We start from the raw sequence: 15,554 nt of genomic DNA, 5'->3' as shown, positions 1-15,554 counted from the left end.
GGATTATTAGAGAAGATATTGCTAGTTTTCTTTTTTAATTTCTAAATTATATGTAACCACTACGCATTTGAATTACATTAGAGGACAAGATTTTAGATCCTCTTGGAGAAACACTACAACTTGTTCTCTCCTCTGACAAAAGAACTCCAAGTCCCCGGGTCACACTCCCCCATTGCCCTTTTAACTGAAGCTGTTATTGAATACTTGTTGGGAAGTACATCCCCCCCCCAAGTATAAAACTATTTCACTATACATTTTTGTTGTCAAAAGAGAAGTATTACCTCCACACACACACACCCACACCATTCCACACCTACATAATGTTTTCCTTGTAGAGCTAGGCTTCCAGCAAATATCTTCTCTATTCTTAATTTTTATTAGAAAATTCAAATATAAATTAATAAATAAAATAGTAAAAACTGAATTTGCAGATACTTTCAACTGAAACTCTGCAACAAATGTCATTTGTAATGGATCTTATACTCTCTCATTGTTGAACTATGTATAAATTTCCAAATGAATCCTACATAAGTAAAACTCAATTGTCAGAAGCATACCCTAAAAACCAACTTAAGGCTCAACTAAAAAGAAAAAAAAAAAAAAAAAATCTAAAACAGCCTCAAAATATTTTCTTTATCTGACTAAGACCATAATCCAACTCCCTCTTCATTATCACCATTAACAACACTAAAGACCATCCTTGAACAGGGAGGAGAAAGAGATAGAGAGAGAGAGACAGAGAATCATGGAATGACTGTACAGAATAACAAAGTCATCTGCTAGTATATGCTTTTGACCTACCGCGCTGTTCCCTACTCGATGGTTCAATTACTAAAATAAAGTGTAAAAAAACAAATTATCCACCTACTTTAAATTAAAAAGAAAAAAAACATCTAATAAATCATGTTACTCTTTGGAAGGAAACCAAATTCAGCTTCCAACATTGCCATTTCAATCTGCTCCGTCCTGTGGAACGGCTGCAATGACCACTAAAAGAAGCTTAAGCAAAAAAGACTTGGTGGAACCCATTGCAGTAATATGGCTAGGGTGTTGTAGAGAACCTTAGAAGAAAATGATATTCAGGAACTATCACCAGACATCTCTGAGATACCATCCCTCCATTTGAAGTTTCTTGACGATAGACTCTGCTTTTGAAGAGTCTACATTTTCCTGCAATTTATTTGAAAGAAAATAAATTTCAGTTTCCTTTTAACTCAAGAAAGGATTACATTCAAGACGAAACAAACGGGATAAGGTTACAAAAAGGAAACCCTCTGGACACAGAATTTGAATTAAATTAACTCACAGGAAAATTTCTTGTGCAAAGCACTTACCAAGTGTTTCTTTGGTATACTGAACCAGCAAGGTATGGTATAAGTTACCTTGATACTTCCACAATGTTTGGAAGCTCAAAAATTTGTATTGAAAAAAAATTGTATGAGCAAGAAAAAAACTGTAACTACTAAAACTTGAAACAAACTTTTCCATTCTGGACAACATACATTATAGTCCTCTATATTGTGCACTAAATAAATAAGTATAGTGTTTCTTTCTGTCGTCTCTATATCCAGTGTGGTACTGTAATACAACAAAACTCTAACCCAAAAACAACTCCAAAATTTTTGGGGCTTGGTGCGGGAGAGAAAAATTGGGTGAACCTTAATAAAAGTTATACCTGCTCCTGAACAATGTTGTGCAAGGTGCGATGAACATCCCTTGCCATGCCCTTGGCATCCCCACACACATAAAGATATCCTTCCTTGGAAATTAGGCTCCACATATATGCTGCCTGTACATGTAAAAATGAGTCATGGAATCACCAGTGTCATCTTTTTGAATTTCATGAATTACAGTCTCTGCTGTTTCCTACCATTTACTTACTTTATCAATCATCTTATGTTGAACATACTCCTTTTGTGGTCCCTCTCGAGAGAATGCAACAATTAGCTCAGAGATCACACCTTGCTCCACAAATTTATTGAGCTCATCCTCATAAATGAAATCCTGCAATAATGGTCATGGTACAAGATGCGTGTGATATAACAACATATTGTTTCCAACCATACAGATATTTGACAAATATCCTAACCATTCGCCGATTTCTACATCCAAAGAAGAGTAAAGCGGGACCGAGTTGAGCACCGACTTCTTTCAGGGCCATTCTTTCCTGAAAGGAGAAACAATATTCGTTTCCTTCTCTCCACAAAACAAAGGAAATATACAATTAGGAAATAACTTCAAACCTGTAGAAACCCTCTAAAAGGTGCCAAGCCAGTTCCAGGCCCCACCATAACTATCGGAATTGAAGGATTGGTTGGTAACTTGAAACTTGATGGCCTGATAAAAATTGGAGCTGAGCTCTCCAGAGGCACAGCATTCTGAATTTTTCCAATGTGATCGGACAGGAAAATTCATTAAGGCTTATTCTAGGAATGTACATGACAAACTAGCAATTCCTACAATAAATAAAGAGGAAATTTTCTTCTTAAGAAATTCATACAACTCAGCAATTACCTTCATCCAGGTTGAACAAACACCTCTATGGATTCTACCAGATGGAGTTGGACCATAAACCACTGCACAGGTTACATGAACTCTGTAGGGAGCAAATCTGCAAAATATGAAGAAATGGGTAGTTAAGACTATATATTACATAAATTTGCATTCTAATACCAATAATAAATAGGAAGAAGAGAAAACCTTGGCGAGGATGAAATCGAGTAATAACGAGGTTGTAAGTGAGGGGCAATTGCTGCAAAAAACACACCAAGCGGAGGTTTTGCTGATGGGAACTCAGCCATCACCTCAAGAAGACTCCTCTGACTTGCAACAATCCATTGTGAGTACTCTTCCTGGAAAAGAGGAAACATTGGTAAACGAGAAACATTGACATGAACATATGAAGAAGAGAAAACAATTCTTTAAAGAGCAAAATAGGCAGAATGGAGTGGCTCATTAACCTTCCCCTGAGGTGAAGCTAAAAACTTGAGTCTTTCTGCTTCACTCGGCTCGGTGGCATGTGCAGCCAAAGCAATCAAAGCAGCCTGAAGACATTCATACCCGATAATGGATTTGAAAAAACAACTAGTGTATAACAATCACAAACTGGCAAGAAGAGTGCAAAGGTCACCTTCCGAGGAGGGTTCAAGAGATCTGCATATCGTGCTAATGCAGTACGAAGTGTGCAGGGACCAGGGAAATGTGGGGGCAATGAACATCCACGGGGTGTGCCATCTTCATTGTCTGTATGTACAGAGAACACCAGGTCTAGAGGTTGACCCAACAATCTCCCTGCTTCTTCAACAGTTTCAGAATAATTCTCAGCATAAACACCCACATGGTCTCCTGTTTCATATCTGCAAAAGGAAGCCACAAGCTAGCTATTTATCAGAAACTAATGATGCTTTCTAGAATCTTTCAGTGATTTGATTCAAAATAAGTAGAATAATGGCTTTAGATTGTATAAACACAACCTAAAGGATACAGGCAATGGAATTCCAGAACACAAAGAACTAGTAACCACTGTGAACCCAAGAATATGGACCTCCTAAACAAACTATGTTTTTTTGTTGGAACAAAAAGTGGCGCATGCGGGCATATGCCCTCATGCATATAATCAAATTTAAAAGGAGATAATGCATGATCATTTCTGGGCTCTGGCAAATTTAAGTCTGCATCCTCAGATTGAAGTGAAAAAACATAGATTTGTCAAGCATACTGGTAAAATAACAAAAGAAACCTCACACAAGAATTTTGCAAAAGCCTGAAACAAGATCGTCTGAGTTACACTGGACAAAAGAAATAAGGCAGCATAACATGAAGCAATTCTTATTAATGATATTAAATTCAAGAAGTCAATTAAATCTCACAGCCAACAACTGATTCCAACCTGCTAAAATCTGGAATTCAGTTTATTTCCATTCCTTGGCAATCATAACAATGGAGCAAAGATGGCATGGGAAAAGTAACATATGCAATACACTTCAGAATATGGAAATTGATGTGTCTTCTCCTTATAGTATAAATAAAATGGTAAAATATTTCTACAATAGACATGCACATGAAGTAAGATTAAGAAGAGCAAGAGGGGTAACTTTGTTTCCCTCATAAACATCTCTATTCCAATCACATTTTGTCAAAGTGGGTTTATCCTTAAAAGTATACCTCGTTAATGGACAACTGCTAAAATTTAATAGACTTACGTAATACCAGTCCCTGATATGTCAAATTCCAAATGTATGCAGGACCTATTAGATTCAGGTTTGTGAAGCTCTCTTTGAATGGCAACATTTACTCTGCATGTGAAAGAAGCAAGATCAATTTAGTAGACTATAAAATCTCTTAAGAACCAGCAAAATGCACCTCTTTACCTACCGGCATGGGTGATGAATATCAAAAGAAGCATTCCCATTTGGCATGCTTGAGGAAGTATCCTCACATGATACGGTAGCAGGATCATGAATGACCAATCGATATTCAGGAATAGCAGCTGTATACGGCGTGGATACAGTGTTTGCATCATCCTCATCTCGGAGTATCTTGTCTAACTCAGGCCATAGCAATTCTTTCCTGCAGAAGATATTTAACAAAAGAAGCACAAGTTATACCATGAGAAATATAAAATCAAACTCAAGTCCGACTGAAAATCCATCGTCACCAAGATTAGGTATCAGCTGGAATTAAGTATGAGTAGGAGAAGGTAATGGAGTAGTAAAAGATAAGACTATACCATGCAGAGAAATCATCCTCAATGCATTGGTCATCATCACCAAGACCAACTTGAATAAGATGCTTTGCACCTGTGTCAACCATATGAATACCAACGGAATTAGACCCTAACATATTAAAATAGAAAACAAATGATCGTCATCACTGCTCTACTAGCAGATGATTTTTTCTGTCCCCTGATACTATCTGTTTCTAGAAAATGAGGCTACTGGGGGTTTCAACAATTTTCCCTGGAAGCAAATTTGAAAAACAAAGGTTCCCTCGCGTGTTGCTTTTTTTGCTTGGGAAGCTTGTTGGGGAAAGATACTCACTCTTGATAAATTAAAGCTAAGGGGCCTGATTTTAGAATGGCTGTCATCTCTGCCTACAGGATGAGGAATCTTGCAATCATCTTCTCTTATGGTGTCCAACAACGTATGATCTTTGGAGTATGATTTATGGTTTGCTGGGAATCAAATTGGTTATGGTGGGTACGGTTTGTGAGGAAGGGTTGGCTTGGTAAGGTCTACATATTAAAAGGAAAATAGCTAACTTAATCCAACTGACTGTCTTTTAGGTTTTGTGGAAAAAAATAAATAAAAGAGCTTTTGAGGGAAAAAAAATGTGATTTAACTAGAATGAATGATAGGTGTATGCATTATGTTGGGACTATTTTGATTGATCATGAAATTATTAGTGATAAAAGTTTTAAAAACGTAATTAACATTTTAACAATTTTGTAAATTTTTTGTACATGAGCGGTACCCCTGATTTGATACCTTGTCAATATACATCTTATATTTTTTATTTAAAAAAAATAGCAGATGAGGTTAGAGAGAGAGAAGTCCACACTGAATTTGATTCCCAATGCCAAATCAATATTTCATGTTAATAATTTTGTTGACATATCAACGTTGATAAATATATACTATTCGACTCTTTTATGTAAATTGTAACAGGCAAACAGCCTAAAAAATTTCAGTTGTTTTGCAAAATTTTGTTATGGAGTCATTCTGAAACCAACGCTTGTCACAATGTGCAAAGGTGCAAACTGCACAACACTGCAGATAAAACTATAACGGAAGATCCGCGATGCAACCTGACCCATTTATGTTGATTAAAATGACACTCTAAGAATTTTTTGCCATGTCAATCTTAGGAGTCAACACATGAGGAACACAGTTTATTAAGTGCTCCAACCTCCTAGCAAATTTCATATAATATAAAAGGCAACCATGATTAATCTGTCATTTTGGTATCAGGGGTCATAGCACGATCACAGCTAAGTAGCTGTGGAAAGAAAGAAGTGAAACAGCTTTTAAAGGAAAAAATGTGATTTAACTAGATTGAAAGATAGGTAGATGCATTATATTGGGACTATTTTGATTGATCATAAAATTATTAGTGATAAGAATTTTAGAAATGTCATTAACATTTTAACAATTTTGTAAATTTTTTGTATATGAGCGGTATCCCCAATTTGGTACCTTGTCAATATACATTTTATATTTTTTATTTAAAAAAAATAGCAGATGAGGTTCAAAAGAGAGAAGTCCATACTGAATTTGATTCCCAATGCCAAATCAATATTTCATGTGAATAATTTTGTTGACACATCAGCGTGGATAAGTATATACTATTCGACTCTTCTATGTAAATTGTAACAGGCAAACAGCCTCAAAAATTTCAGTTGTTATGCAAAATTTTGTTATGGAGTCATTCTGAAACCAACGCTTGTCACAATGTGCAATGGTGCAAACTGCACGACACTGCAGATAAAACTATAACGGAAGATCCGCGATGCAACCTGACCCATTTTTGTTGATTAAAATGACACTCTAAGAATTTTTCCTCATGTCAATCTTAGGAGTCAACACATGAGGAACACAGTTTATTAAGTGCTCCAACCTCCTAGCAAATTTCATATGATATAAAAGGCAACCACGATTAATCTGTCATTTTGGTGTCAGGGGTCATAGCACGATCACAACTAAGCAGCAAAGAAAGCAAAATAATGAAGATGAAGTGAAAAATCTGCCACCCTTTTGGTTCCCCACTTTCACAACTAAGAATTTCAAAATGCACCAAGGAATTGGAATCAAATAAGTTTGTCATATACCTTGCTCACAGAGTTGTTCATCAACCACTTTCCCTATCTGTTTCCAATATTTGATGTGAGGTTAGACAACTAATTTCATCTTTTTAAATAAAAAAGAGCTAGAACTATATCTTGCCAAAATTACCTTGTTAAAATGTTCATATTGACGGTTACCGAGACCAAAAATGCCATATGTGAGCTGCTGAAGCCAGACTCCCCTTTCATTCCCCTGGAATAAAACACCAACATCCCAAATACAATAATACTTGTATAAGATGCTGAAATGATTTACTGCTAGAAGATGGTTACTTTTCAACTTATTATCAACTGAATGTCATAATGGTTACCAACCTCAGTAAACCATTTGTAGAATCTTGCTGCGTTGTCAGTTGGCTCCCCATCTCCATAACTACAATTTCAGGCTCAAACATATTGAGAACCCACTTTTAGAAGTTTGTACTTTCAAACAGAATATAGTTAATAATAAGGCCAATCTTACGTGGCCATCATGAAAAAAGCCAAGGTTTCTTTCTTCAACTTTTCTTCATATTGATCATCATCAGCAGCATAATCATCCTGCTCAAGACCATAGTCAACATGACAACCAAGGTACAGACTGCAGAAGATTTTCCTTTTTCTAAGTGAAGTTTTTATATTGTGCAACAAAATGCACTCCAACTTACCAGGTCAACAACTTTAACAGCTGCTTTTTCATATCTTGCCATGATTTCTTCTGCTAAAGCCTGCAAGACACTGCAATGTATAAGAACATGACAAGCGAATTATAATTGAACAATATGCCAAAAGCAACAGAGTAAAAGACACTAATAAATTAAAACCATTCTCCTAACATACACTATCGCACATGATAAACATAAATTTGTTCCACGCCAACAACAGTATATCAACAAGAGACCTACAAAAGATCTACAATAAATTATTTGGACATTTTGTTGGTACATCATGTTAATATCCTTATCGTGGTCATCTTAGAACAATAAAACAGAGAGGTAAAATGCAACTGAGCTCGTAGGTTTCATTCTGATATCTTCCTAATGAACTTCTAGGCTATTGATTTTCTGCAATTACCTCGCTACTTTTATCTCAGAACCGACCTTGCTACTACTCAACTGACACTAAAGACAATCCAATCTAGTACGCAAGAAACATGCGCTCAAAGAAGGCAGGATAAGAGAACATAATCCCAACTCCATATTGATCGGAAATCCATGTGCGTCATCAGTTCTTGATTCTAACTCTTTTCATGCTAATAACAAATTGGAAATCATCGACATTTCTACTAGTTCACATGACAAAATAAGTTTTAAGTTGAGAGAAAGCTCACTAAATCAGTTTAGGTTTGGCTACTAATTTAGCCCAAACCCGAAGCACTTGTAAGTTGCAACTTCATCAGGGAATACCTCGGCAAACTCCAAACAAAACAGAACATCCCGCACAACATAAAAATGGAGATCTGCAGTGTGATTTATTTGTTACCTTAGCGAATCCCTCGGCAGTTCCGGTTTGCGTGCCAAAGAAAATAGTGACTTTGGTCTTCCCGGGACCGATATCAACCTCGTCGTCCTCATCCTTGGCCATCAGAGACTTGGGCGGCACCATGGGCTTCACCTCTCTACCCCGATCCGACGACGTTTTCCTCCACAAAAACACCATCAATCCCACCACCAGTGCCAACGCCGTCGTCGCTATCAGCATCATCGTGTCCGACATTGAGCTACTCAGAGACACTCCAAACAACGACTCCACGGACCGAACCAAATCCGAACCGGAACCGCTCATCTTCTCGACCAATTAAGAGCACGTTGCCCCTGAAAATAATGAAAATAATCCAATTTCAAGGCTCAAGCAAGAGCTTAACTACAGATTAAGCTCAAGCTTTCTCCCTCTATAATGATACAAGCGTGATCGCTCTGGCTGTAGGTGGGGCAAGAGGCCTAGAAGATGGGGGGTTGGTCCGGGTGGACGAAAGAGAGAGAGAGCAGAGAAAGACAGGTCGTGCGCGCCGTGCTTGTGGTAGGGAAGGTGTGTTAATTGGGCCCCACAAATAATGAAAAGTTCATTTGTCAAAATAATTCGTGCAACTTTTGAGTACTAAAAATTAAAATAATCACTGAAAATTATAGAGTAAATTTATCATTATTAATAAAAATCCGTATATCTATGTTATATTTAATTAATAGTTAATTTACTATATATTTTTTTCATAATTTATTTATAAAAAATGAAAAGTTATAAATGAAATAATGATATCAAATAATAATTAAGACAGCACTTCTAATAATTTAAAAAAATTCATACGTTATCAATTTTATTATTATTAATGGATATCTCTAGAGTTTTTTGTACCAGAAAATGACATTTATTATTTTCCATAGCAATTATTAATTTATTATTGCAAAAAGATGGCAACATGTTCGGGTAGCAGACCCGCTCGGGCGTTGACAAGTAAGGTTTCTGGAAAAAGCAAGCTTGGCGTTAACACTTGTCCACTTCTTTCCCACCACCTTTTAACCGCCCTGTTTTGGGGACCCCTCGTGAGGGTTTGTTTATTAGGGAAACACGCTACGAAAGTGTCCACGGGGCTCCAAGAGAGAGAATCAAAAAAATAAATACATTATTATTTTTGTTTTAAAGGCTGAATTCCTTTTTTTTTTTGAAATAAAAGGCATTATACCATTTCGATCTATTTTCTAGGAACCATGTTAAACTCTCCCTTTTTTTTTTCTTTACCTTTTTCTTTCTTCCAGTTCTTGAACTGGTTAACAAAACAAGGGGGAAAAAAACATTTAGATATTGAAAATATAATCTTAAAAAAATTAAAAAAGAGGGAGAAAGACAAAAATCCAAAAAACTAAACGTGTAAGAAATTTTCAAAAATAATATAATATTTTCTAATAAAATTATCTCAACAAACATTATAATACCCTTCAAAATAAGATCCATCAACTTAATCCTAGCAAAACTAATCATAGTACTTCAAACTTGCTTCAGGTTGAGAGCTTTCCGGTTTGTGTGCATCTAGATCTCCTCGAATTGCATTGATGCATCCAGAGAGCAATTCTGAAGGAAAATGTAAGTAGTTGCATCATTGGTTTAATTTTACTTGGTCATTTTAGTTCTCTCTTTCAGTAATAATGGAAGTTGATACAATATCAAATATGTACCTGCTATAACAAAATAACTTCTTGGTCACTCGTTAGGCAAATCCTTTACAGCTTCATTGAATGAAGCAGCAAGGTATTCTGCAAGGCTTTGCTGAGAGTTGAACTTCTTGGAAGATTCTGCAACTCTGGGTTTATTCGTACTGATGGACTTTGGAAGCCAAGAATTGGAAGAGCCAAGGGTATTTGAACAGCTTTCTGGAATATCTAAACCCCTCCATATAACAGGTTTCAAATTCAACCATGGGTCTTCTTCCATGGACTTGTCGTAAAAACATTCTGGCCCCAGCATGTCACCTTCAGATAAGTTACGAGAATGAGGACTTTGCAGTCTTCTGCCACTCCGTACAGAACCATGGCTTGCACTGCCACCATACCAGGAGCTCCTGCCGCGTCCTGAACCACCACCAGGACTAGCTCCGCGTCCTGAACCAGGACTTTGGCTTCTACCGAACCAGTGAGCCCTGCCCTGGCCGCGATGGAAAACTGGACTGCAAGGTGGAACGTGAACAAGATTAGATGGGAAATTGCGGTTACCTCTGCCTACAGCTCTCTTCCAGGACTCGGGAGTTTCCTGATGCAGAGGAAAAGGACTGGATGTTCCTCTCGGGTAATTCTGCTGTACATGAGTATAATAGCCAGTTGAACTGCCAGAACCATTCCAAGGCACAGGGGAGGTCCTTTGGTGCGGCAAAGGTGAAGAGCTTGACACTCCTCTTGGGCCCATAAGGGGAGTACCACCATAAATCCCTTGTCCTTGGTACATTCCCTCTTCTCTTTGCATCTGTTGAGGACGAGAGGGAGTCAACTCATCACTCCTAGGTCCTGTTAATGAGAATGTAATGACCATCTATTTAAAGGCAAGGGCAGCTCAAGGACATTCAAAAGTTGACATTACAATCACCAACAAGGATATATTCTGGCACACGAAAGTTTCCAAACATTTTGCATAAAAATGATAAGTGCAGATATATCCTGGTAACTATTATAATTTATGAGATATTAGAGCCTACTTTAGCCTGAATCAACCATAGTACATTGTACTCTTTTTTTGTTTTTCACTCCGGCCTAATCATGGTTTATTTGCATTTCCCAATTCATCCAATTTATAAGCTGGGAAAACCAAATAAACAAGAACAATGCATTATTTCACAAGCCAATTCATATCAATAGAAAGTTTAATTGACTGCTAACGGAAGTAACAGGACATTTTGAGGGGGAAGAATACCAGAAATAGATGACAGGATCTGTGCACTGGGAGACCCACTATTATACCCAGGAGATGAGAAACAATTTTGCTGAAACTGATTTTCAACCTTGCTCTTTTTTCTGTTAGCAGAAAAGGCTGACATAGGGTCTGTGTAAAAATCAAACCTTGGAGCTGGAGATGATTGTGCTTGCATTGTTGTCGAGGTATCAATCAATGGATTAGGAAGCAAACCCGGTATAGCAGAAATTTGACCATTTTTAGAAACTTCAGCCTGTGCAGCATCCACTCTTAATTCTTTGAGTCTTTCCTTCCTTTTCTCTGATTCCTCCATGAACACTGAGAATGCAAGGTCAAACCGCAAATATGTCAATTAACCCAATGCATGACATCCACTGAACACATTGATAAAAATTAATTATGGCATATAGAAGCATAAAAAATTATCTTTTTCTCCTCTGAGAAAACTTATTCAGACCTGCAAAATGAGCATTCTAATGTCCTTTTTCTCTCAAAAAAATTAGCATTTTTGTATTGTCAAAGTAATGAATATTCCACATTCACATCAAATAATTATACCAGGAACCACTGAAAGTAGTAAACCAACTAATCAAGCAAGCAAATCAACCACAAATGATGCTCTCCTCATATATATGTGTGTATATACTATATTCTCTAAATTAAAGCCATAACATATCGGAACAAGCCATAAAACCTAAAACTATACCTTTCCAGATTCAAATACATGTGGGTTAACAAAACTATAACAGAGTACGTCTGTGTATCCAGTATCAGCTATTTCCGAGTCAGGAATATGCAATTGTGTATAGACTCAAACAACAAAACGGGAAAGGAATCAATGACCCATAAGATACAACTATGGAAACAGTGCAGAGGTAAGTATAGAGAGACCTTTCCTGAAATTTCATAACGTTAGGTCAAAACCCCTTTTGAATAGTCATCACTGCAAATCTTTTTTGGGATAAAAATAAACATCACTGCAAATGTTCCATATAAAACAAAATTTTCTGACAAAGGTTTAACAGAAACTGCCTTTTATGTCTTGCCCATTAACAAACCGTTAACAAGCTTAAAAGTTTTTCACTGGATTCACCAGACCTAACAGTTCTTAAGAATTAAAAATGAAAATTAACACCAGACCTTATTCAAAAAAAAATCAAGATTGTAAGAAACGAAAAAATGAACTAGAAGTAAAACTAGGAGAATATGGGGTTAGGTAACCGTGGCAGAAGATTCAGAGAGAAAATGAGAAATAAAAGACGAAGTAACCCCAAAAGTAATCAAAGAAAGCCATATTAGGGAATCAACTCATCTAAATCAATGATCCCACCCAAGACCAATTAAATCATATGCAGAAATGAAAGATATCCAAACAGCTTAACATACTCAAAATTGCATTTCATAGCCAACTTAACACAGCAACTGTTTGCCTACTGGAATCATCTCAACTCAGTACCTGCTTAATACCCTGATGGCTTATAAAGCATAATAGTGAAATAATTAATTATCTCCTCAATGCTGAATCTAACAAATATGATTCTGTAGGGCGGCAAAATATGCTCGTTAAAGTATATGTGTACATATATATAGGCACACACTCATACTAGATTGATTTGGCATAATATCAAACATGTTAGAAGCAGTCAATATTGCAAAATCAACTGAACAAACTTTCCCATCAGAAAACCAAATGAACCTCACAAACTGTGCCGGTGGTAGGGAAAACTACAAACTGATATGGTCTCCGACCATCACTAGTTATTTTAGGGCCTTAGCAACAAATCAAAGAGGAAAACCTAATCTAAATAATGAACATAGAACTACTTATGGCCTCGAATGTGCCATGAATGCTTAATGGTAAAAAGTCATCAAGAGTAACATGGAGAAATCATTATTTAGAAAAGAAAGCAGAAAGAAAGATCAGACAAGAGACTCAAACAGGTGTTTTCATTCAAACCTTCCAGCTTCCTCCAGAACACTAAGTGAAGGTTTAATACAATAACACATAATCATGGAAAGTTATCCAATCAAGCCCATGAGATTTAACAATTAATAAATACTCATTATATCACTCATCAAACAACTGATTACAAATAGTTCTTTTCATACCGAAATCAATTGCGGTCTTCAGTCTTACCGAATATATATATACATGAATCCTAAGCATTTCAGCACGGGAAGAAAGAACAAACCGCTAGATGGAACTACTTTCTCAAATCAGGGTTACACAAGAATCTCACCAAATATTGAGCTCAAACTAACTGTTGTATGTAGCTATGGATCTCCGTCCTGGCCCTTCGGTTCTGGCTCCCCTGATTTTCCTTCGCAATGCAAGCTCCTCCTCCTCCTTAATCTCAGTCTCCTTTGCCACCGAATTCTACTTGCTCAATCTATTTCAATCTGGCCTCACCCCTATAATCCGTCTCTGCTTTCTTATTTTTTTTCTCCCTCACTCCCTCAATCTCAGTCCCTTTTGAAACCCTAGGAACCCTTTTTTAAACCCCTCAACTCCCACAAGCCGGCCTTTCCTCTGATTCTCGCTTCTTTTCCCTCCGGAATCCCTCGCCAAACGATCTTTCTCTCCCTTCCAGCAAGTCAAGCAGTCGCAATTGCAACGAAACTAAAAACTTCTTCGAGAATCATTCCTCTGCTTACCTTCGTCCCGTGCCTTGGTGTACATTCTCTTCGTCGAATTGATCATCCACGAGAGGTCACGATGCAGCCTTGCGACCAAGGCGGGAAGCTGATTCAATTTTCCTTCTTCTCTCGATGCTTTCCTGAACCTCTCTGCGCGTGCGTGGAACTCTTCCCCCCCGCCATTCGCTTCCAGCTTTCAGATGTTCCTGTAGATCAGCGCGTGCAAACGTGCCTTATATCATACGTGCCGGATGGAAGGCTAAAATAATAATTTACTAACTGAAATTTTTATTTTTGTTAAATTATTCCTAAAAATATAAATGAATATATTAATTTAAACAAAAATAAATAAATTAATCAGTCAGTAATTTGGTCCTCGCCATAAGCTACATTTGTTCTCTCCTAACATTTATTATGTCATTCAACTAATTTTTTTATGATATATATTGTAAAAATAAAATAAAATAAAATAAAATATTCGATCATATTTTCATTAATTTTCACTATTACATTATTTATTTTTATGTTGTGGTTAAGTAATTTTAGCACAAAAAAAAAGTAAAAATTACTCATTTAAATTGACATAGTTGTTTTCCTTTGTAGGTTTTCCATATATATATTTTTATTTTTATTTATTTTGAATGATAATGTAGCGACCCCAGAAATTTAAAATAAAATGTATATTAAAAATATTAAATGCGGAAGCGAAATCAAAAATTCGATTAACATCCCTTACACTAAAACCAAAAACGTGCTCACAAAATATAAAAGATCAAGCTACCTAAAGGAGAAACTTGAAAGTAAAAGCTACGAATATGAGTATGGAGTCTTTAGGCATCCCCTTCGTCGTCCTCCTGCGGAACCGGCTCGGGAACGATGTCTTCCTGATCTGAAATGATTAAATAAGGAATGAGCTACACTAGCCTAGTAAAGACATCACGATATCTCACCGTCACGGAGGTAAAGGTAGGTAGAAAACCAAAAAGACCAATGGAGCATAATTTACAACAAATTCTTTTATCAATAATAAATCCTTCACCATCCACTTATCTCGGTAAAATTCATAAAACAGTGTACGAAAGCAATAACATTATCATCATCATGAAATCATATATAAACTGTATAACATAATACTTATCAAACCTTTTGTAATTTAATCGTTACACAACATATTTTTCTCATTTACCAGCCCACTAGTATCCATGGGGATCCATAGGGGTCCCACTACCCGTTAACCCTTAACACTTGAAATCAGATTCCAGGGCCGTCCCCATACCTCGTCCGGTATGGGCGCCAAAACTATAAACCTCATTATCCCGTCCGGTATGAGGGTGAAACGGGTCGTCCCCATACCCCGTCCGGTATGGGAGACCACAATTCCAGTAGGGTTCCCTACGGATCCAGTCCGTCCACCATCTCCTAGGATATCTAGTCAGGCTGACCACATTATACAATTACCCATTTACATAATCTTTCATTCTCTTTTTCCCTCAGTCAGCATTATCAATCCACATACAAACAAGCAAACAGTAATTTATGCCAAACAGACAACATACAGCATCAATATCCCAGTCATTCAATCCATAATCAGTAAAACAGTAAAATATGCACACAAAACTATAAAATGAAAACATCAAACCTCATACTGCATTTAAAATTGTAAAACAGGCCAAATAACAGTTAACCGACAAACACACTAGAC

At 36.8% G+C, this 15,554-nt stretch overlaps 2 protein-coding genes across 3 annotated transcripts; both read right to left on the bottom strand.

Moving 5' to 3' along the window:
• Positions 1–642: 642 nt before the first annotated feature.
• On the bottom strand, positions 643–8,840 carry ATR1 (P450 reductase 1). 2 transcript variants are annotated; one of them, XM_088221587.1, is made up of 18 exons: positions 8,303–8,840; positions 7,489–7,548; positions 7,305–7,381; positions 7,157–7,214; positions 6,951–7,034; positions 6,827–6,863; positions 4,730–4,799; positions 4,375–4,569; positions 4,203–4,295; positions 3,131–3,356; positions 2,961–3,044; positions 2,701–2,852; positions 2,515–2,611; positions 2,244–2,378; positions 2,090–2,167; positions 1,882–2,004; positions 1,676–1,789; positions 643–1,170 (listed from the first exon to the last, which is right to left on the bottom strand). In XM_088221587.1, the coding sequence occupies exons 1-18, from the start codon at positions 8,603–8,605 to the stop codon at positions 1,090–1,092; spliced, it is 2,067 nt and encodes a 688-aa protein (XP_088077713.1). In that variant the 5' UTR covers positions 8,606–8,840; the 3' UTR covers positions 643–1,089. The 2 variants fall into 2 exon arrangements, with proteins under 2 accessions (XP_088077713.1, XP_088077712.1); XM_088221586.1 differs by lacking the exons at positions 7,305–7,381; positions 7,489–7,548; positions 8,303–8,840 and having other exon boundaries at positions 643–977; positions 1,062–1,170; positions 7,157–7,231.
• Positions 8,841–9,686: 846 nt separating this feature from the next.
• Positions 9,687–14,074, bottom strand: SIC (hydroxyproline-rich glycoprotein family protein). Its single transcript, XM_022056032.2, has 4 exons — positions 13,456–14,074; positions 11,216–11,533; positions 9,991–10,812; positions 9,687–9,886 (listed from the first exon to the last, which is right to left on the bottom strand). Exons 2-3 carry the CDS (start codon positions 11,526–11,528, stop codon positions 10,016–10,018), a joined length of 1,110 nt encoding a protein of 369 aa, XP_021911724.1. The 5' UTR covers positions 11,529–11,533; positions 13,456–14,074; the 3' UTR covers positions 9,687–9,886; positions 9,991–10,015.
• Between the last annotated feature and the right edge of the window lie 1,480 nt (positions 14,075–15,554).

This window comes from Carica papaya, chromosome 1, assembly GCF_054855325.1.
Source record: "Carica papaya isolate Zhongbai chromosome 1, ASM5485532v1, whole genome shotgun sequence".
NCBI lineage: Eukaryota > Viridiplantae > Streptophyta > Magnoliopsida > Brassicales > Caricaceae > Carica > Carica papaya.
This window is presented reverse-complemented; position numbering and strand designations above follow the sequence as displayed.